The sequence below is a fragment of the Phascolarctos cinereus genome, unplaced genomic scaffold, assembly GCF_003287225.1.
Source record: "Phascolarctos cinereus isolate Bilbo 61053 unplaced genomic scaffold, phaCin_HiC Scaffold_726;HRSCAF=1367, whole genome shotgun sequence".
Lineage (NCBI taxonomy): Eukaryota > Metazoa > Chordata > Mammalia > Diprotodontia > Phascolarctidae > Phascolarctos > Phascolarctos cinereus.
In genome coordinates, this window is record NW_027556098.1 from 150,056,080 (window position 1) to 150,079,628 (window position 23,549).

At 34.5% G+C, this 23,549-nt stretch overlaps 1 protein-coding gene across 1 annotated transcript in view; it reads right to left on the reverse strand.

Annotated features, from left to right (window-relative positions):
• Positions 1–23,549, reverse strand: part of DPP10 (dipeptidyl peptidase like 10) — a 956,967-nt gene that overhangs the window by 116,869 nt on the left and 816,549 nt on the right. The window contains exons 6-7 of the mRNA XM_078146817.1: positions 23,328–23,380; positions 23,148–23,229 (exon numbers count right to left, since the gene is read on the reverse strand). Coding sequence (XP_078002943.1) covers positions 23,148–23,229; positions 23,328–23,380 — 135 coding nt within the window. The remainder of the gene's footprint in view (positions 1–23,147; positions 23,230–23,327; positions 23,381–23,549) is intronic.

Genomic DNA, 23,549 nt, shown 5'->3' on the forward strand with positions numbered 1-23,549 from the left:
CATTTGAACTTCGTTCTATCTGAATTGCTTCAAACAAGAAGAATATATATACATGTTCATTTGGGTGTAGAAATCTATTTAACTTTATATGGAAGGAGAAGGAGAAGATGAAGGGGATAAGAAAAAGGATGAAGGGTGAAAAGGGAGGTAAAGGAGATAGTGGTCAGAATCAAAGAATGTTTTGTGGAGGGACAGGGTAAAAAGAGAGTGAAAAAGATACACAGAACAACACAGGATGGAGGGAAGTTAATAGCAATTAATCATAACTGTGAATGTGAATCAAATATGAATGGCATAAATTTGCTCATAAAATGGAAGCAGATAGCAGAATGGATTAGAAACCAGAATTCAACAATATGGTGTCTACAAGAAACACACTTGAAACAGAAAAAAAACCATACAGAGTTAAAATAATGGACTGGAGCAGAATCTATTATGTTTTAGTAAAAGTTAAAAAAAGTCAGGGGTAGCAGTCATGATCTCAGACAAAGCAAAAGGAAAAATTAACTTATTTAAAAGAGATAAGAAGGGAAGCTACACTTTACTAAAAGGTGCCAAATGAAGTAATAACAATACTAAATATCAATGCACTAAATGGTATGATATCCATATTCTTAAAGGAAAAGTTAAATGAATCACAAGAGGAAACAAATAGTAAAAGTATAATGGTAGGAAACCTCAACTTCTCCCCCTCAGAATGAGATAAAGCTAAACATAAAATAAGAAAGAAAATAAGGAAATGAAGTAAGCCTTAGGGGAAAAAATAGATATAATAGATATCTGTAGAAAAATGAATAGGAATAGAAAGAAGTATACTTTTTTTGAGCTCCACATGGCATAATCACAAAAACTGACCATGTAATAGGACATAAAGACCATAAAAGCAAATGCAGAAAAGCATAAATATTAAACACCCACTGTTTAAATCATAATACATTTAGACTAAAATTATATTCAATAAGGAGCCATTGAAGGATAATTAAAAATTAATTGGAAACTAAATAATTTATTCCTAAAGAATGAGTGGGTCAAAAAATGAATCATAGAAACAATGAACACTTTCATTAAAGATATTACAACAATGAGATAACATACAAAAATTGTAGGATGCAGCCAAAACATTGCTTTGGGAAAAATCTGTATTTCTAAACATGTATGTCAATAAAATAGTTAAATAGCAGTTCAATGAACTTGGCATAAAATTAAAAAAAAACAACTAAGATCAAAATAAATTTAAAATTCCCAATTAAATATCAAATTGGAAATCCTAAAAATCCAAGGAGAAATTAATAATTGAATTTAAAAATTGAACTAAAAATAAAACTACCAGCTGGTTTTATGAGAGCCAATAAAATAGATAACATTGGTTAATTTGATTACAAATCAAGAACACCAAATTACCAGTACCAAAAAAGAAAAAGAGTAAATGCTTTACCAGTGAAGATAAAATTAAAGCAATTATTAGAAGTTATTTTGCCCATAATATGCCAGTAAAACTGATAATTTAAGTGAAATGGATGAATATAAAAATACAAATTGCACAGATTAACAGAAAAGGAAATAGAATACTTTAATAACCCTTTCTATTAAAAAAATCCCCAGAGGAGATGGATTTACAAGTGAGTTATTAAAAAACCAAAATTTAAAGAACAATTAATCCGGATAGTATATAAACTATTTGAAAAAATGGGCAAAGGAAGAATCCTACCATATTTTTATGACACAAAAATGATTTTCATAAACCAGGGAGTAAAAAAAAAAGAGAAAGAAAACTATAGGCCAGTTTCATTAATGAATACCACCTCATATCTATCAGAATGGCTAACATGACATTAAAGGAAAATGATAAATGCTGGAGCAGATGTGGAAAAATTCATACACTAGTACACTGTTTGTGGAGTTCTAAACTGGTCCAACCATTCTGTGGAAAAATTTGAACTATGCCCACAAAGCTATTAGACTCTGCATGCCCTTTGATCCAGCAATCCGACCACTAGGTCTGTGTCCCAAAGAAATAAAAGAAAAAGGATCTATTTGTAAAAAAAATATTTATAGTAACCCTTTTATGGAGGTAAAAAATGGAAATACAACGTCCATCAATTGGTGAATGGCTAAACAAGCTGTGTTATGTGATGTATACTATTTTATTATAAGAAATGATGAACAGTATGGTTTCAGAAAACCTGGGAAGACTTATATGAATTGATATGATATGAAGCGAGTACAAGCAGGAGAACATTGTACAGGGTATCAGCACATTGTAATGATGATTGACTGTGAAAGACTCAACCACACTGATCTACACTGACCAACAACAATTCTAAAGGACCAAGGATAAAAAATGCTATCCATACCCAGAGATAAATTCTTAGATTTAGCTACTTTGATCAATATAGCGATCCAAGAAAATTCCAAGGAACCCATAAAGAAAATGCTATCCACATCCACAGAAAGAGAGAGAAAGAACTGGTGACATCTGAGTGCAGGTCAAGAATGCTTTTTTTCACTTTCTTTTTCTTTCTTTTTTTTACAACATGGATAATATGGAAATGTGTTACATGACTTCACATGTATAATTGATATAATACTGCTTGCCTTCTTAATGTATGGGGGAGGTCTGTGGGGAGAAAGAGAATTGGGAGGTCAAAATAAAGAAAATTAAAATAAAGTATAATTATTAAAAAAATTAAAAAAAAGATCATGACACAATATTGCTGTTACCATATACAATGTTCTCCAGGTTCAGCTCACTTCATTTTACTTTGGTTCATGTAAGTCTTCCCAGGTTTATCTTAAAGCATCTTGCTTGTCATTTCTCATAACACAACAGTATTCCATCATAATCATAAACCACAGCTTGTTCAGCCATTCCCCAGTTGATGGGCAGCTACTTAATTTTCACTTCTTTACCACCACAAAAAAGGGCTTCTATAAATATTGCTGTACTTACAGGTTCTTTCTCTTTGATCTTTTTGGGGTAGAGACATAGTAGTGGTATTGCTGGGTCAAAAGGCATGCACAGTTTTATACCTCACTGGGGATAGAATAACTTTTAATTTCAACCATTTTTGCCCCTTTTCCTAAGGGCTGGGTTTAGAATTCTAATCCTAATGCTAGTAATATGACCTTAAGAAAATTACTTTGTTTTTTGGAACTTCACATTTTTCATTGGTAAAAAGAGAGGATTGAAATAGATCATGACCAAAAAACTTTCCTGTTCTGAAATTCTGATTTCAGTCATAATACCATGCCAATGGAGATCAAGAGCAAACAGTAACTGATGCTTATAGTTGAAGCTGAGTCAGTTTTTTAAAGTACATATAAAAAAAGATTTTCAAAAGTATGATGGCTTCCGATATTATATTACAGTCATTTCTGTGGGCAGGGAGAGAAACATCCTCCTCTTCTTCATGGAACTCTTTCTTAAAACTGAAAAAAAAAATTGAGTCAAGAATTCTGGATATGATAATTATATCTGACAACACATATAACATCCTGCCCATGTATCCCTTATCTCTAAGCTAGGAGAAATGAAGCATTCATCATTTTTTGTTCTCTAGAACCAGCACTGGTTTTTCAGTTACTCCAAGTTTGGCTTTCTTTTTAGTGATTTTTCCCAGTTTCACTGGGGAAGTAATTTATATAATGTTGTTTTGACCCTGCCCATTTCACTCTGAATCAGTTAATCCAAGTCTTCTCATGCTTCTGAATTCCTCTTATTCATTTCTTTCTCTGCTTCTTAGAATCCTGTTGTTGCTGCAGTTAATGTTGTTGTTCAGTTATTCAGTCTTTTGTGACCCCATGAACCAGAGTGTCCATGAAACTTGGCAAAGATACTGGAGAGGTTTGTAATTTCTTAACAAGGACAGGCATTGAGAACACCTCCAGCTGAGTGAAGCTCACTTGGCTAAATTGCTTATCGTTTCCTACCAGCCACGTGTCAAAATTCCTTGAGCTCCTTTGTAATCCTTGTATTATATTTTATGTATTTAAAAACATTATTCTGGGAAGGGGTCTATATGTTTCAGGATTGTTCCAGGGATCCACAACACAAGGATGGTGAAGAACTCCTCCCTCTAGGATAGTCACCATGTTGGGTGCTGAAAATTACAGGAAGTGGACTATAAGACATGGGACTAGTGTTGCTGCACAATTTACTACCCCAGAAGTCATGCTGCCAAAGGTCACCAAGTGAAGCCTCTGCTGGGAGGTCCTTATTGTTGAAGATGGCTTATGAGTCATCAAAGACAAAGTCAACTATGGGCAAAACACACCAAGGAAACAAATGCCACTAGAAGTTTTGCTCAGTAAGTGGGAAGAATGGTTGTTGGTATGGCATCATCCAAATTAACTTCCACCTCAGACATTTTGAAAAATGTTGCTTCCAAAATGGATGTTCTAGCATTATGGTGATTAGAAATCTACAACAAGCCAGAGAGAGGGCGGCATCTCTCTCTGGGGAGGGAAAATTCCCAGCAGCTCTCAGCTGGAGATGTGTAGGGGTAGAGGCCACTTGCTCACCACCAAGCAGGCCACTCCCCCCCCCCCATGCCCTGCTGCACGCAGGTGCCAGGAGTCCCTCTACCAGTGCTCTTTTATCATGAGCTATTGTAAATGACTTAGCTATTTTCAGCAATACAAAGATCCAAGACAATTCCAAAGGACTTATGAAGAAAATGCTATCCACCTCTAGAGAACTGACAGATGGAGTCTGAATGCAGATTGAGGCGTGCTTTTATTTTTACTTTCTTTATTATTCTTGGGTTTATTTTATTTTATTTTTTGATGTTTTTGTTTTTTTTTTAACATGGCTAATATGGAAATATGTTTTGCATGACTACACATGTATAATCAATATCAAATTGCATGCATGCTGAAGGAAGGATTGGGAACGGAGAAAGGGAGAGAATTTGGAACTCAAAATTAAAAACAATAAATTTAAATTTGTTGTTTACATGTAATAGAGAAAAAAATAATAACAAAAAAAATCAAAAACTGTTTTAGCACCTCATTTCTCATGGAGAAATACAAACTCAACCTGGTACCTACTACATTTCCAACCCTATTTCATAGTACTCACCACAATATAAGTTAAATCCAACTACTAACCATTCATTTCCTAAATTCAATATTCTTTCCCCTTGTTCTTTGCATTTCCCAAAGTTTTTCCTCAGGCCTGTAATGTATAAATTAACTGTGGGTATTTTCTCTTTTACTAGCCTCATAAGCTCCCATGGGTTTAACTATTATCTCTATAGAGATGAATATCTGAGACCTGCTTTCCAAGTTCTATTCTTTCTCATAAGTTTTAGTCCCTATTAATCAATCACTTACTAGACTTTTATACTCAAAATCCCAGTGATTTCTCAAAGCCAACATGTCCAAAACTAAATTCATTATGTCTCCCCATTAACAATCCTGATTACAAATATCTACATTTTTATCAAAGGCATTACTGTGCTTCCAGTATCTTTAGTTCATAATTCTGGCATTATCCTGGATTCCTCCTTCTTCTTCATCTTGTTTAACAACTTAGTTCAATTCTAATCACCTCTCACCTAGATTACTTCAATTGCATCCTAATTTCTTTCCCTGAATCACAGTCTCTTACTCCAATCCATTGTATACAATGCTTGCTGTCAAAGTTATTTTTCTTAATTGAACATCTGACCATATGACTACTTATTTGGGGCTTCTTATTTTGTCTAGGACAGAAATTTAAAAATTGTGCTCCATGGGCATGGTAAGGCCCTATGAGTCATTTTTTTAGGGATTCTGTGATGTTAAAATTAATTGTGTAATAATACTAAGAAGTTATTTATCTATTAAAATAATCCTCTCTTTTCCAACTACATATCTATGTGAGGCTGGATTTTCTAAATATACTCCAGTCATAACAAAACATCACAAAAGATTGAATGCAGAAATAGATATAAGATTCCAGAAATATTTTATTAAGGCATACATTAAAGAGATTTAGAGAAATATACACAAAATACCACTCTTCTCACTATTTTTATGGCTTTGGAAAATACAATCATTTTAAATATAAATATAGCATATATATTAACATGTAATTGATTTATTATAATTATTTAAAATAAATTAATACATACTTATTTTTAAATGTTCATTTTAATTTTTAGTATGGTAAATATCAATTAATATAACCCATAAAAGCAAAAGATCTTTTGGATTGTAAAAAAATTGAGTATATAGGGGTTCTTAGTAAATTTTGAGAAAGGGACCCTGAGACCAAAACATATAGGATAAAATATATTTATATCATAAAATGTAAAATTTTCTGTTGTATTCAAAGCCCCACACAGCCTAGATCCAACCTATCTTTTCTTCTCCCTTATTGAAACTACTTCTCCTTCTACAGAAGTGATCCAGGCAAACTGGCCTTCTTACTATTCCTTAATATATGGTACTCCATCTCTTATCTCTGAGTCTTTGCACTAGAAGTACCCTATGCTTGGAATTCACTCCCTCCTTAATTCTGTCTCATAGAGTTCATTTCTTCTTTTAAGATGCATCGCAGGAAATATCTTCTACATGAAGCCCTTTCTAATCTCCTTAACTACAAATATATCTGTGCTGTGATATATGTGTGTGTATCTGTATGTATGTGTGTGTATGTATATCTTTGTGTGTATGTATGTGTGTGTATGTATATCTTTGTGTATGTATGTGTGTGTATATATGTGTATGTGTATGTGTATGTGTATAGATATACATATATATATACCTGTGTGTATGTATCTGTGTGTAGACATACATATATGCACATATATATCTGTGTGTATGTATGTGTGTATATATATATGTGCACTTTTACATATATATGTGTGTGTGTGTGTTTATACACAGAGAAAGAAGGAAAAGGAGAGGGAGAGGGATAAGGAGAGGGAAAGGAAGAAGGACAAAAAGAGGGAGAAGGAGGAGAAGGAGAGGGGGAGAGAGAGAGAGAGAGGATAGAAATATAAATTCTACCAGTTGTTTCCCCAGTTTGGATAACAAGCTGACACAATTAATAGAGTTTAAGACTTGGAATCAGGAAGACTCCAAGTTCAAATCCTGCCTCCTATACTTACTATCTTTTGTGGCCCTAGGCAAGTCACTTAACTATGGCATGCCTCTGTTTCCTCATCTGTAAAATGGTAACAAAATAACACATAACTCCATGGGTCATTGGATGATAAAATGAGATAATTATAAAGTGTTTCCTCTTCTTCCTCCTAACCCTACTAACACCACTACCGCTAACACCACCACCACTTCGGTTACCACTATTGCTGCTGCTGCTACTACTACTATTAATTACTTTGATTTATTGTGAATTGTGAGTAGGGTTAGTTTCATTATTATACTGTTATTCTTTGTCTCTAGGGTAAGTAGGTAACTGATTTATACCTCTTTCTCTCTATCTTTCAGGACCCTCAGTTTCCTTTAAACTCAAATTCTCTTGATATTTCCTTTCCGAAACTTTTTGTGATCCTCTTATTCCTTAGTGCACCATCATTTATTTATTTGTTTGTTTGTATACGTGCTATATTTTCCTGGTGACTGTAAACTCACTGAGAGGAAGGGTTATTTTATTTTTGTCTTTATAGCATCAGGGTTAGCATAGTTTCTTGCATTCCATGAATATCTGATGCATTTTTTTGTTGAATTGAAGATTGTCATGATCTCTTGATGAGATTTTCTTTGTCATCAAAGCAAAGAGAATTAGTTCAGGTAATCAACATAGAAAATCCTAAGTACAATGATCAAAATAATCATAACAGTGAAGACCAAACTCTAGATGAATGATAAACCAAATTATAAAATATGACTTGGACCAGATTCACAGAAATACTAGTGTCCTTTTGAATTGTAATGAAAGTAGAAGGCACATAAAAAAGGTAACAAAGAGGCTGTAGCCTCTTTATTTTGCATTCGAAATATTAGCTATGAAGCTAAACAAATTGAAACTATAGAAAGTTAAAATCTACATGTGTTTCTTTCCAAATTCTAATACTTTCATGACTATAAATTTTAATTTTTTATATTTTATGGGGCAGTAATAAGGCATCTTTACTACTTTATCATTAAAAAAAGTGAATCAATGTTAAGAGTTAGGTAGAATGAGTGCATGACTTGTCAAAATGTAGCTTCTCTAATATTTGCAGAACTCAATTTAGATTAATGAGAAATAGTTTAATAAAAAACATTTGAATAGCAGCCAAATTTAGATATCAGTGAAAAAAAAAGCCAGTCTTGTTTATTTCTTAAATATAGTGTTACTTAACTTATCAGGACTGAACTACTGAAATAGTTTCTAATTAGTCTCCCTGCCTTCATTTTAACCCCCTTCCTGTACAAATTTATCCTGGATAGAATTACCAGATTGAACTTTCTAAAATAATGTTTCTATGATTTCACTTTTATATTGAAATTCATGAAGGCTTTCCTATTACTCAAAAGAATATATTCAAATCTAATAGCCTGGCATTTCTATAATCTGGCCACAGTCCACCTTGTCAGACTTTTCTCACACTACTCTCCCACTTAAACTAATTTAGCATACCATTTTCTCCATAAGTATTCCTTGTGATTTCTTATATCTAATATCATAGAATCATTGAGTTGGAATGTAATACTACCTAACAGAAGTATTAAATTTCCTTCCCTCCTTCCTTCCCTCCTTCCTTCCTTCCCTCCTTCCTTCCCTCCCTCCTTCCCTCCCTCCCTCCTTCCTTCCTCTTCCTTCCTTCCTTCCTTCCTTCCTTCTTCCTTCCTTCCTTCCTTCTTCTTCCTTCCTTCCCCTCCTTCCTTCCTTCCTTCCTTCCTTCCTTCCTTCCCTTCCTCCCTCCCTCCTCCTCCTTCCTCCCTCCTTCCCTCCTCCCTCCCTCCTCCTTCCTCCCTCCTTCCTCCTCCTTCTTCCTTCCCTCCTTCCCTCCCTCCTCCTTCCCTCCCTCCCTCCTTCCCTCCCTCCTCCTTCCTCCCTCCCTCCTTCCCTCCCTCCTCCTTCCTCCTCCCTCCTTCCCTCCTTCCCTCCTTCCCTCCTTCCCTCCTTCCTTCCTTCCTCCTTCTTCCTTCCCTCCTTCCTTCCTTCCCTCCTTCCTTCCCTCCTTCCTTCCTTCCTTCCTTCCTTCCTTCCTTCCTCCTTCTTCCTCCTTCCTTCCTTCCTCCTTCCTTCCCTCCTCCCTCCTCCTCCTCTTCCCTTCCTTCCTTCCTTCCTTCCTCCTTCCTTCCTTCCTTCTTCCTTCCCTCTCTCCTCCTCCCTCCCTCCTCTCTCCTCTTCCTCCCTCCCTCCCTCTCTCCCTCCCCCTCTCCCTCCTTCCTCCTTCCTTCCTTCCTTCCTTCCTCCTTCCTTCCTTCCTCCTTCCTTCCTTCCTCCCTCCCTCCTCCCTCCCTTCCCTCCTTCCTTCCTTCCTTCCTTCCTTCCTTCCTTCCTTCCTTCCTTCCTTCCTTCCTTCCTTCCTTCCCTCTTTCCTTTCTTCTTTCCTTCTTTCTTTCCCAGGGTTGAGAGATTAATAGGTCATGAAAATGTGATTGATGTATGTAACCTAAATTATAATGAAGCATTTGGCAAACCCCTTGTTTCATTCTTCTGGGAAAATGGAAAGATGAGGGCTAGGTGATAATTCATACAGTTACCTGGATTCAGAGACTAGATTCAAAGGACACTTATTAATGCTAGGAAAGAAGAATTCACTGGAATGTCCCATCAGTCTGTGTTATATAGATTAGTTTTATCACTAATTTATATATATACACATATATCATAAGCTTATAAAATTTTCAGGTAAAACAATGCAGAGAGACAGTTAACTTATAAAAGAGCAAAACATTAAAAAAGGACCAGTGCTTCACAAGCCAAAACATTGGACTAAATGTAATCAAATGGAATTTCAAAGTAACAAATCTAAAGCTATACACTTGTGTTCAAAAGAACAACATAAACATATAATATAAATGATGCATAACTAGTTACCAGGTCATTTTTTTCAAGACTTTGGGGTTTTAGTGAATTTAAAGGTCAATGTCAGTCAACAATGCTACATGGTAGCCAAGAAAAATAATAGAAATTAAGTCTGTATAAAAATGGGCGAGACTTCCAGGAGTTAGGAGATCAGACTCCTGTTGTAGATTTCCTTATTGGGACTATATTTGGAATATTTCATTCAGTTGTACACACAACTTCTTAGGAAGAATATCCACAAGCTGTTTGTTCAGAAGGAAATGACCATGACATTGAATGAAATTCTCACAAAATACTCATCAACTGACTTCAAGACACCCCTAGATGCATACTCTGTCAGTTAAAATGAGATGGAATCACCAGACCATAGAATATAAGAACTAGAAGGGTCAGTGTAAATCACATCTAACCTTCTTGTTTTCCAGATGAGGAAACTGCAGCCCAGAGTTTGAGTGATTTGTGTTTTTATCACTGGTAAAGTGAAACTTTGAGGTAGTAAACCATTCTCTTCACCAATCTACATGGGTTATCATATATAGAAAATGGGAGCTATTACTCCTGATTATTATTATTATGCTTATGAAAATGGGAGAAATTTTAATTATGTATGTTCAGACATAATTTTATTGCTTGTTTAGGGCTTTCCACTATTCTAGGATGTAAGTATTGTTTGCACTAGTTGTAAACATTTACTTTGAAGTCTATTTGCCTATGTTCTGACTATGAGATAGTTAAGTCCTATTTCATTTCTCAGAGCAGAATTTTCCATTCCTCTGGTGGGTAGAGGGTTAACTAGATAGGCAATTTTGTTCATTATGATGTCTCCTTTAATTATCTTTTTAATAATCAACAAATATTAAGTATTTGCTTAGTATTGCATATTGTGCTAAGAAAAAGTGGGGAATCTAATAATTTACTGTCCAGTCTCTTCCTTCAAAGATTTTGCAATATAGGAACAGGTCCTAGAATTTTAAGTACATCTCAGAGAAAGAATTTGAACTGTGGTCACCCTGGTTTCCAAGGGTTAGCTCTCTGTCTATAGGTTCATGTTGCTTCTCTGTAAATTTTGATTTCAATTAACTTGCAATTTTTTCCTTTCTCTTCTACCTCCCCAACTCAGGCTAAAAAAAGAAAGAAATACATATACTCAAGTATAACAAATTCATAATTTTTTCTCATTTTCCAAGATGTTTATGTCCTTATCTATCTTGACACTGTCAAATCTCTACCAAGGTAGCATTCTTCCTTATCAGTCATCTGAAATGTATGTTCATTGCATTGATGAGCATTCTTTAGTTTTTCATAGATTTTCACTGTTATAATGTTGTTAATAGTGTCAATTGTTCTCACATTTCTGCTTACTTAACTCTGTGTCACTTCAGATACATCTTCCCAGATTTCTCTGAAATATTCACATTTACTGTTCTTTATGACACAATGCATGTGGCGTAATTTGTTCAGCCATTCCCCAATTGATTGGCTCCACTTTAGTATTTACTTCTTTGTCAATATAAAAAAAAGATCTGATATAAATATTTTGTACATATGGGATCTTTTCTTCTTTCTTTTTTCTCCTTGGGGTATAAACTTTACTTAGAGCTATTGTTGAGTCAAAGGATATGCAAAGTTTAGTGACTTTTGAGGCCTAGTTTCAGCATTCTTTTCAGAAAAGCACAAGTGATTCACAGCCTTTCTTTCAATATTGTTGGACAGATAAGCAGGGAAGAGGGGCATCTTTCACTGTCTATAGTTTCATGGGCAGACTAGTGGCTTAGATATGCAGGAAGCTGTGCACTCTTGACCCAAGGCCCCCAAGTCATCCATGACTCAGATTTATAGATAATATTAGACAAAGACCCAATGTTTTATTAATAGGAGACTGTCCCATCACCTAGGATATAATGCAGAGGTCAGCTTTATTTTTCTGAGTTGCCTAATAAGAAATGAAGAATGAAAGACAGGGACCCAGAAAACTTAAACTCTAAGCTGCTACAGCAAGTAAGAAATCTGTGGAAGAGGGACAATATCCAGTCTTAGGATGTTAGGCCTTACCATGTATACAAACTGGCTGTTGGAGCTGTAACAATCAAACCATTTTTCACTGGCTTTTCACCATGTTTGCACATGCATGAACTGAGTTTTTTTTTTCTGTGCTGAACTGTGTGTTAAAGACTGATAATAAATGCAAATGAGTTTTTTTTTTAAAAAGACAGAAGTCAAAAGTAAACCTTTGCACTTACATCTATGAAGTAGGCCTTGAAGGATGGGTAATATTAAGAAAAGTATATGAGGAAAAGGAACATTAAAGGCATAGCCTTCCTCTGTCATGATTAGAAAACAAGGGCAGCTGCCTGATTGGAGAAGCAAGTTAGTAATAGGAGATAACTGGAAAAAAATTTAAATACATAAGGTAGGTCTAGATTCTGGAACAAGTAAAAATCCAGACAGACAAATATGAACTTTAGCAATAATTCACCAAATGTCTTGTAGACACTGACTTTACACAGGCAGATGCTAAAGGAAATACAAACTTTATAGCAGGTAAAATATAGTACCTCCGCTAATGAAGTATGGAGTCTAATAGAAGGATAAGAGACATCATCCACAAATAATTCTAATATTAAAAATGTATGACAAATATAAAAACTACCATGAGAAATCCCTATGTCATTATTGCCTAAAGGCACTAAGTAAATCACCTGTTGGGTACATCATATGAGTTGTGATTTAAATTAAGGATGGAAATTCAAAAAGTGAAATTGTAATAAAGATGAGACAAGAGACAACACATCCATGTAAAGCACAGTATATGTAGGGTCAAAGGAGGTGGCAAGGAGGCCACTGGAATACAGAACAGAACATATGGATGAAAATAATATTATATAAGTTTGTAAATGGAAAATGGCATCAGAATGTTGGTGGCCTTACAGACCAGGTCAAGTAGCTTGCATTTTACTTGGCAGGCAATAATCACCCATTGAAGGCTGTTATCACAGGAGTAACGAGACCAGACTTATGAATAGGGAAGAATGGTTTGGCAGAGTTGTGATTGGGATCAGATTGGGAAATAGGAGAAAGTTGGAGAAGCTTTTAGGAGATTATTACAAAATTTCAGCAATATGGTAATGTGAAATTTTACTACATTTGTGGCAATGAAAACATGGATCAACATTCAAGATATGAGAAAAATGCTGATATAAAATTAGCAAAGCTTGATAACTCCCTATGATATTAACTTGGGTACCACTGCAACATCTTGAACAGAGAAGTGACATAGTTGAAGAATTATTTTGGATGACTTGTCTAATAGTGTTGGCTTATTACACTGGTGAAGAAATACCAACAGCACCTTGGGATGTGATATAGTGAGAACGAAGCAATAACTTTGTAGACAGTGGATCTAGGTTCAAAGGTTGATTCTGCTGAGTATTCAACCTTGAGTCATGAAGATCAGTGTTTGAATCTTGCCTCATATGTTTACTCTATGCGTAACTTTTGACAAGCCTTTTAACATCTGCCATTTTCAGTTTTCTCATCTAAAAAGTGGCACATACCTCAGAGGATATAGTGAGGATGAAACGAGTCAATGTGTTTTGCAAACCTTAAAGTGCCACCTGAATGTTAGCTATGTTGTTTCCGTTGTTATCTGTGTATCCTCGGGTAAAGTGACTAAACTCTTCTGGGCCTCAATTTCAACATGTCAACATAAAGGATTACCCTAAATTAGCTCTGCTTTCCCTCCAGCTTTAAAACCTTTGAGATTATGCTAAGGATTATATATGTAGTCAATTGTACATTAACTGAATATACCTATAGTACATTGTATTATCCCTCAAAGGGAAGAATTAGATTAAATGTATTACTTGCTTTTATTAACATTTGTTCATTAATATTTTTTCTCCACTTTTTCCCAAGCTTTTGAAAATGTTTTTAATTAGTCAAGAGAAGATGATTGCAACTTTGGGGAAGAGGGATAATATAGTAAGAATTATTTTCTAACAAAATTAGAAATCTGAAAATTAAGCATGAAAATTAATTATCCATATTCTACCAAGGCTATTTAGATATTTAATTTATTTAATGGCTAAACCAATTAAAATATTGTCATGGCTCATCTCCAATGCAATTCAATGAAATCAGAATGCTATATTTTGCTGACAGTACTAAAAAAGGACAAAATCTCCAATGCTTAAATGAAATGAACCATTTACAGTTTATAAGTACATTTCTTTCTCTGAAATCTGTAGGATAGAGATAGGCTAACATAGAATTCCATTAATATGGAGAATTCTTTATGAGGAAACCCATTCTACTTTACCTTCTCAGTAACTTACAGCCATAGATAGTTGACTAGAAACACCAAGACATTGACTAGCCAAGGATTACATAACCAGTATCTCAGAAGATGAATTTAACTGAAGTCTTTGTTGCCTTCCTTGGCTCTTTATGTACTATATCTTAATGAAACACACACACACACACACACACACACACACACACACACACACATCTTTCTTAATTCAATAAATATTTACCAAGTGCCTATTATTTGTAAAACATTGACCTAAGTGCTCTGAGGAACATGAAAGATCAGGAAGACAAAGAACCATTCTGTGCCCTGAGCTCATGGACTTTATAGTTCAACAGCAAAATAAAATATGGCATTAATAACTACAATGCACAGTAAAATATGAAAAATGAAAGAAGAGTTACATGTAGAACACAGACTAGAGATTTCTCTCAGCTAGAAAGATTAGTCAGTTGCTACAGTGAATAAGATGATCTTTCCCCATTTTCCCATAGCATATTAAAATTATCTGACAAAATAACAAATAATTTCTTACTTAATTATAGGGAGAACATGCAATAACTTTTGAATCTAAAAATACCCTTGGTTCTAATATTCTTGTGGATATTATCCACTCTATGTGTATTTTTTTTGTGGTTGTTACTTTTGAAAAGCCTATGAATGTAGTCTTTGAGTTCATTAAGCAATCTACCATAGATAAATCCTCAGGCAACAAAATTAATAAATCAAATGCCCTTGTTTTGGCTTTTATAACATCTTTTCTCCTAAAAGACCAAAGAAAATACACAGCTATTTTTTTTCATTCCCACATTGACCCTTAGTTAGAACTTGATCTTTCACAGGTCTTTATTCAATACTTCCAAATTTACAGCACCATTTAAAGACATTGAAAACCCAAATGTTAAATAATTTTGAAAAAAAAATAGTAATAGTGAGGTCAGAACATTTTCAATCTCCCTTGCTTACGGAGAAACTAGTCTCCATGCCTTGCTAATCCTATAAACCACCTCAGCTAAATACTCTTAGCCATATTTGATTATAGGAAATGTTATTTTATTTTATGTTTTTATGATAGACACCTTTGATATTTTGGTAAAAACCTTTGAAACAATTCTTAGAATGTTGTTTTATTACCTTTTCATAATTAGAAGAGATATGCATTTTAATTAGAAGTTACTGAAAATTGAGATTTTTACTTCCCCCAAAGGTTATAGACATTCCAACCACTTGAAACTTATCCAAAGACAATAACTCAGGTTAAGATTCACTCTTCTAGTGGTTTCATTATTTTGATTGTTCTATATGTTAACAGGCCTTAACAAATATTCTATCACACATTCAAAGATTCATGAAAATATGAAAGACAGATATTAGTATCTTCTCCATAAAGGTCAGTCAACAATATTAAGTTAACTGATCCTTATAGTATACCAATCTATGGCACATTTTTACTTGAAATACATGCAATTCTGGCTCTGTACATCAAGAAAGAAATAACAAAGTTAGTAGTTTCAAGGAAATAAAATGAAAATTATGAAAAGGAAAATGGATGCTTCTTGCACAGGATTAAGGAAAATAGAAATATTTCACTTGGTAAAGAAGTCTTGACTAAGAGAAATAGGATGAATATACTTAAAAAGTTGAAGAGATGTAATTTATAATAAAAATTAGGTATGTCCTACATGGACTAGGAGGAAAAATATAAACTAAGACAAGGACTACAGAAAGGGAAATTTAGATTCACATTAGGATTCAGTTCCCAACAATCAGAACAGTCTAAAATTGGAATAGGCTACCTGATGAATTAGTTCATCATAACTGGATGTATTCAAGCTGAAACCAGGAGATCACTGTTTTTGCATCAGACTGGAGATTAAGCAAACTTGACAAATTATTTCCATCTCAAAATTCTGTAAGTATACATACATATTGCATATACATACACTGATATGTGTTATGCAAGTATGCAATATATTTGTTCTCTGTTTATATTTGTATGCACGTATTCATTTATGAATGGATTTAAAGTGGTCTTTGATAAATGTCCAGCATACCTACAATGGAAGCAACAACATGGGAGACACAAAGGTACTTCTTCTGTTATAAGACATTCTGGGTTCCCCTACTGTGTATAACATGGTATGATGCAATATGATTTGAGACAATATCATACAATACAATACCAAGCCATACCATACCATACCATACATAAACATTGATTAAGGTCATACTATATGCCAGGAACTACGCTTAGAGCTGGGGACACAAACAAGAAAAAGAAAGACAATTCCTCCCCTCAAAAAGCTTACAATCTAATGGGGAAAAACACATAGAATGAAGTGTAACAGCAGAGTTGGGGGGGTAGAGAAAAGAGAATATGCAGCACAAGGTCAAGATAATGGTAGAATTGAATCCCAGGAGTACTGTTGATGAGAAATGAAGAGTTGTCTGGTCTTCTGAGCCCTCTTTAAACGGGAACTTTGGAAATATTTTTTCTCTGCCCTCCAACACTTCAATCAGTAGGTTTTTTCTTAGTTACGTACTTGGACTAGGCTGAATATTAAAAACTAACATAATGGAACAGTTTCTTTTATATTCTTTCTGGCAAAGTCCAGTGGGTTGAAGTTTTTGTTTACTTACAGTATACATATATATATGTGTGTGTGTGTGTGTGTGTGTGTGTATGTGTGTGTATATATGTGTGTGTGTGTGTATATATATATATATATATATATTTGATCTAGAAAAGGGAGAACTAAAAATAATGAAATCACAGCAAAAGAATGATAAAATCTTTGAATAAGAAGGAATATCAGAAGATTTTTTTTACATGATAAAGAGTCTTCTAAAATAGCCTTAATAGGAAGGATTCAAGTAAGGATGAAACTAGTACCTTCTAAGGTAGTCTACTTTTGGATAGTTCTAATTACTAGTAAGTTTCTTCTTATTCTGAGCCCAAAACTGCTTCTCTTTTACTTCAATTTATTGCTCCTGGTTTTGTTATCTAGGGCTGAATAGATCAAGTATAATTCTATTTCTATGTGCCAACTGTTCATGTATTTAAAGCTTTTAGATATTTAAAGACCACCCTTATCCTAGTCATTCAGTCAACTTCTATTAAACATAAAATACCATACTTTCCAATGAGAATTTCTTAATGAATAATGGTTAGAGTTTAAAAGTGAAAATCAAAATCAGAATTTTGAAGGAAGATGAAAGTATTGAGGTTACATATCAAAGTAACTTCAGTTGAAGTTGTCTCCTTTTGTGGAGGATATCATATCTTCCAGTAAGATATTTGGTGCCATTGTCAAAGACAGAATATGATGAACAGTTATCATGAGATTTTCATTTCATTAAATCAAGGGCTTTTGTTTTTGTCAGTGCAGGAACTCCTTCTAGCCATATGGATCTAAATTTGCTCCATAATTCATGGTCTTGTGGAGTTCTCTGGCACTCGTGGAGATATTAAATAACCTATTCATGTTCAAATAGCTGGGAAATAGAATTTGAATTCAGGTCTTTTTTTTTTTCCAGGGGGGAAATCAGGTTTAAGTGACTTGCCCAGGGACACACAGCTAGTAAGTGCCAAGTGTCTGAGGCTGGATTTGAACTCTGGTCCTCCTAAATTCTAGGCTAGAACTCTATCCACTGTATATCACCTAGTTGCCCTGAATTCAGGTCTTAGTGACTCCAAGTACAATACACTATATATTATGCCATGGCATCTCTTCTCAAATACCACACAATCTACCTAAATACTGTCATAATGGTTTTAATCTCCTTTTAAACTCAAAAACCTTGTATTAAAATAGAATAATTTTGTCAGACATTGTGCCACATGCCTACAATCTTCTCTGCTGGGAAGACAAAGAGGTTTGATCATTCGAGCTCAAGAGTTTGAGCTTCAGAGATCTAAAAACTGATACAGGTAGGAAAAATAGTAAATTAAAATTCCCATGCCAATCATCACTAGGATTTAACCTTAAAATTGCCACTGCCTTCCAGCTTGGGTGACATAGGAAAACCTAGTCTTTTTAAGCTACCAATAAATAAAAAAGAATATGGTAGATTTCTAAATAAATACTGTTATTAAAAAAAAACTATGGAGATTATACTAGATTTCACATTTTAATATAACCAAAATCATCTGATTTTATACAAAAGTAAACATTTATACTGAGTTATTCAAGTTTGATAAATAGTTCTACATTTTATTTATAATAAATACAAATAGTTGACCTGTGGTCAATTCAATATCTAAACAATAATCAACTCAAACGCATTTCTTAAACATCTAACATGCATCAGGTACTATCCTAACAGACGGAAATACAAAGAAAAGAATAAATTCTCCTCCCTCGAGATCTTAAAGCTATTGCAGAAAGCCATATGCATGTGTATAATAAGATTGAAAACAATTAGGGAGGGACATGCTAGCACTTGTGCATGAAGTGGAGAAAGGAAATATACAATATGGCACTTGAATTGAGTTTACTCTAGTACATACCAGTCTTATATTCCACGGCCAGGCATTCTTTTTTTACAACTTAAATTCCATAAAATTGAACCTATAACATCTTAAGTATGCCTGACAAAAAGTTGTTACCAAAGAAGCCCTTGTGCTTATTTCTCAGACATGAAGAGAAAGTAGTTCAATAAGAGTGATTTGATAAGATTGATTAAGTGCATTAGGAAACATTTTGAAGCAAAGCAAATACTCTTTACTTTGAGCAGAATAAGATGAAATGTGCATGAAGAATTTGAAGGACTGAGGTTATATATGATGAAGAATCCTTTAACTTTGAAAGTTATTAAATATAGATAAGATTGGATTGCTAGTCAGGGTTAATGAAAAGCTTCCAAAGAAGTTTAGATCAATGATGTGCTGTAGAGAAGAGAGCTGAATTTGAAATTAGAGGACCTCAGTTTAGATTCGACCTATAGCGTTTACTACCTATGTTACTGTGGGTAAATAACTGAAGTTCTATGGTCCTAAGTTATTGTTGTTCAGTCATTCAGTCATATCTGACTCTTTGTGGCTCTGCATGGAGTTTTCTTGGCAAAGATCCTGGAGTGTCAGCCATTTTTTTCTCCAATGGATTAAGGCAAACAAAGGTTAAGGGACTTGCCCAGGGTCACATAACTAGCAATGTCTGAGGCTGAATTTGAACTCAGATTTTCCTGACTGCAAGTCCAGTGCTCTATCCACTAAGCCATCTAGCTTCCCCAGTTCTAAGTTACCTCATCTGTAATATTAGGGGTTTGGATGAGATGATCCTTAAATTTTCTTCCTGCCACACATATTCATTTGATAATTATGTTGTTGTTGTTCAGTTATTTCATTCATGTCTAACTCTTCATGACCCCACTTGGAATTTTCTTGGCAAAGATACTAGACTGGTTGGCCATATCTTTCTCCAGTTCATTTCACAGATAAGGAAACTGAGGCAAACAGGGGTGTGTAATTTGTCCAGGGTCACACAGCTAGTAAGTGTATGACACTGGATTTGAACTCACATCTTCTGACTCTAGAACCAGTGCTCTATTGTAGACTCTATTGACAATTACTTACCAATTATTGAATATAGTTATACCATTTGGTGGGTTTTCTTTGTGAGATATAACCTTATAGGCTTTGAAGAATAGCCCTAACACATATTCACAATGTTTTGACCTCCATGCTATGTGAAGATTTGAGGATGTGCCATTGGACAAATTAAGATCTTTTTAACCTGTTTTCCCTTCCATTTTCTAGGTTAAAGTAAAAACCAAGGAAAATATAATTAATTTAATGTGACTTTTAGTTTAAAAAAATAATATCCCATCTATAACCACCAGAATTCTTCAGAATAATTACTTTTAATCATTCCCCAAATATATTTATTAGCATATCTATATTAACCTGGATGAATAATACAATGCATAGAGACTTAATCATAGGTGTGAAGTCCTGAATTTAAGTCTCATTAATGACACACTCTGGCTCAGTGACCCTGGGCAAGTCATTTCATTTTGCAGTGCTCCAAAACAACTTTATAATACCACAGCTGCAGAGAAGATGCTGCCCAATGTTAGCAGAAGGAGGTTCTCACTGTTAGCTCCCCACCCAAAATAAATCAGAGGTTGAGTATTTTTTTAATTTAATCTACTATTTTTGATGTGTTTAAGAATCATACCATGAGACCATACAAAAATGTTTGTTTAACATTGTGTGTGTGTGTGTGTGTGTGTGTGTGCGCGCGTGCATGCATGCGTGTAGGCATGCATGTTTTAGAATTGTGTTTTGATCATTTTCTAAAGCACTGATCCATTTCAAAACAGTCTGTATATTTTTTTCACAATGATAAACTGTAGTTAACAAAAACTAAACAGAAACAGAATGTTTTCCAAGCTCTACATGCATTTTACTTAGTTATCAAATTCCTTCCCTCCTCCCAGCAATCACCAGTCCATTGAAATCCAGAGAATTACTTCATAGATACTGTACATATTTGCTGTATTTATATTTTTTAGCAGTTAGTTGGAATAAAAAAATCAACCATTGATGTAAAACTACCAAATTTTCAAACATTGACATCTGTTTTCTTCCATAGTTTTAGTACTGGAGCTCCCAGTACCTAAGTACTATTTTCCTGAGGTCTTAGGTAAGTAAAATTACATAGTCTATTCTCAATTCAGTGAAAGAAGTGGTAGATAAGATTTTTGATCAGAGAAAGTAGGTTTGTCCAGAATAGTTCATCATCTTGATTTCTCCTAAAGTGACATTTTCTGCTTAAAGTTTCCCGTTGTTTCCTGGTATTTTCAATTTAGAATTGAGAACCCACTTAAACATGTCATATTTAATTTAGACTTATATTTTTTCTTTGACCCAAGAACTAGATGGGCCAGGGATTTAACTGAATCCCCAAACCAGATGTGTATATACTGTCTACAGTATTCCTGGCAAAAGATCACCCAATCTCTGTCTGAAGACCTTCAGAATGGGGAGCCAATATGCTAGAGAAGATGTTCAGAAGTTTTTCCTTTAACTGAGCTCAAATCTGCCTTAGTTTAAAATCAGTTTGTTACTTTTATCTAGGTAGTGACACTATGTCAATCTAAAGTCTCTCCTACATGCTAGTACTTCAGTTATTTTAAGTAATGGCAATAGTAATCACATGTTGCCAAAGTTCTCTCTTTTCCACGGTTGGCATTCCAGGATTCTTACGTGATCCTCATAGAAAATAATGTCTTCTCACCTTCCTGGTCACCCTCACCTAGATTGTTGCAATTTATCAATATAGTTCCTGAAGTGTAGTCCTCAGAACTGAACACAAAACTTCCCAAAGGGTCTGACTACTACAGGTGACAGTGGAATATTGTTATCTTTGGCCTTCTTGATATAGCTGTAGACAAAATGAATGTGTTTGTTTTCAGAAGCTTATTCACACTTGTGAGGCGTGTTTCGCTGATGTTCCTAGTCTATTTATACAGGTTTTGTATAATGATGTCTGTCACATCTGTCTGTAAAGTTTATGTTTTCCCTTAATTCCCTTTATTTCACCTTTATTTAGTTTGACCACATTAGAATTCATTCCCACGCACTGTTCCAGTTTTTGGTTATATGAAGAGGTAGTAGGGCATAACTTTCATGTGTTGGCTGAGTGACTATGAGCAAGTCAGTTATCCTTATGGTACACACACAACTCTGTAAGGTTGTAAATTGTGGAGCACTTATTCCTTTGCATTTGTTGTGAAATTTATTTCTAAGAGTTCCATATACCAGTGAAAGTACTGATCCAAGTCAAAAAGTTTAACTATACATGCCAATTTGTTTGATCCTCAAATTTAGGTTAAGAAAGACATTTCATTAAGTGATAATTATGCTGAATAAATAAAATTATGTGAAATTATTTTACTTCTGTGAAAAATAGAATTAAAAAAAAGACTGGGAACAACCCTCATTTTCTTCTGAGACATGAAATTACTAATGGAAACTCTCTCTCTCTCTCTCTCTCTCTCTCTCTCTCTCTCTCTCTCTCACTATCATCACATTTAAAAAAACTGTTTATATCTGAGGGTAAAAAATCATAAACTTCAAATACTTTTACTTACATCTAACAGGTCAGGAAATATATTTTCACATAAATACATTGTCACTTCCTGCTATCTTTTTACCCTGACCCTACTCTCCTATCACATTCTTTCTAATAGAAACTGGACCCCCTCTCTATCCACCTTGCAACCTATCCTCAACCTCCCAGTTGTGCTATGTGAGCTTTTTGCCATATAATTTCAAATATCAAACCATCACACTGGCCAGGTGTGTATCTTCCCTGTACATGGGCCACATGCATGTCCCTGATATTGGTACCATCTCCCTTCCCAGCAACCCTTTCTCCAATGTCATACCCTGTTAAAATGGTAGTCCCTTGAGGGCAGATAATGTCTTGTTTGCTTTTATTTGTATGCTCAACAGTAAACAAAATTTCTGGCATATATTAAGTGATTAATAGGTCCATCTTTCTTTCCTTCTTTCATCCATACTTCCTTCCTTTCTTCCTTCCTTCCTCCCTCCCTCCCTTCCCCACCCCAACAAAAGAATAAGAATGGGAACTCCGAGTTAGAGCTCATGTTCCCTTATTCCCTAATTGTGTGACCATGGTCCAAACTTATAATTTATCTATCTCAATTTCTGCATCTGCAAAATGAAGCAAATGATAGATCAATATCCCTGTAGGATAGGATCAATTTTAAAATGCATGTGAAAATGAACTGGAAAGTATAAAAATCTATGCCAAATTTGATACTTCTACTTGAATTAAACATTTTGATCTTTGACAAAGCCAGATTTCCAACTCATTTATTGTAACCTTCTTTCCTTACCAGTTGCTGCCCTTGTACACCCCAAGCCGCATACTGCAAAATGGAATCCTCGACCTCTGGAGGGTTTAACTCCCAAACTTCCCTTGAAAAAATGCAAACATTTTATAGGAATAAATTAATCCTAATATAAAAAATCACAGAAAATTGGATAAAAAGGACATGGAAAATCAAAGAATTTACCTCGTATGTATGTTGTAAATCACATATGAGGCTGTGTACGAATAATGATAAACCTGAAATGACAATTAAAGGATAATTAGTCATGCTGCCAAATAGCAGATACATCCAAAGATACAGATATAGGAGACACATCAAATAAATCCAGGTACTGTCTGCCAATATTTGTTTGCAGATGAAATCAGGTTTATTTGAAAACTAAGGATGATGGGATTGAAGGGGAGA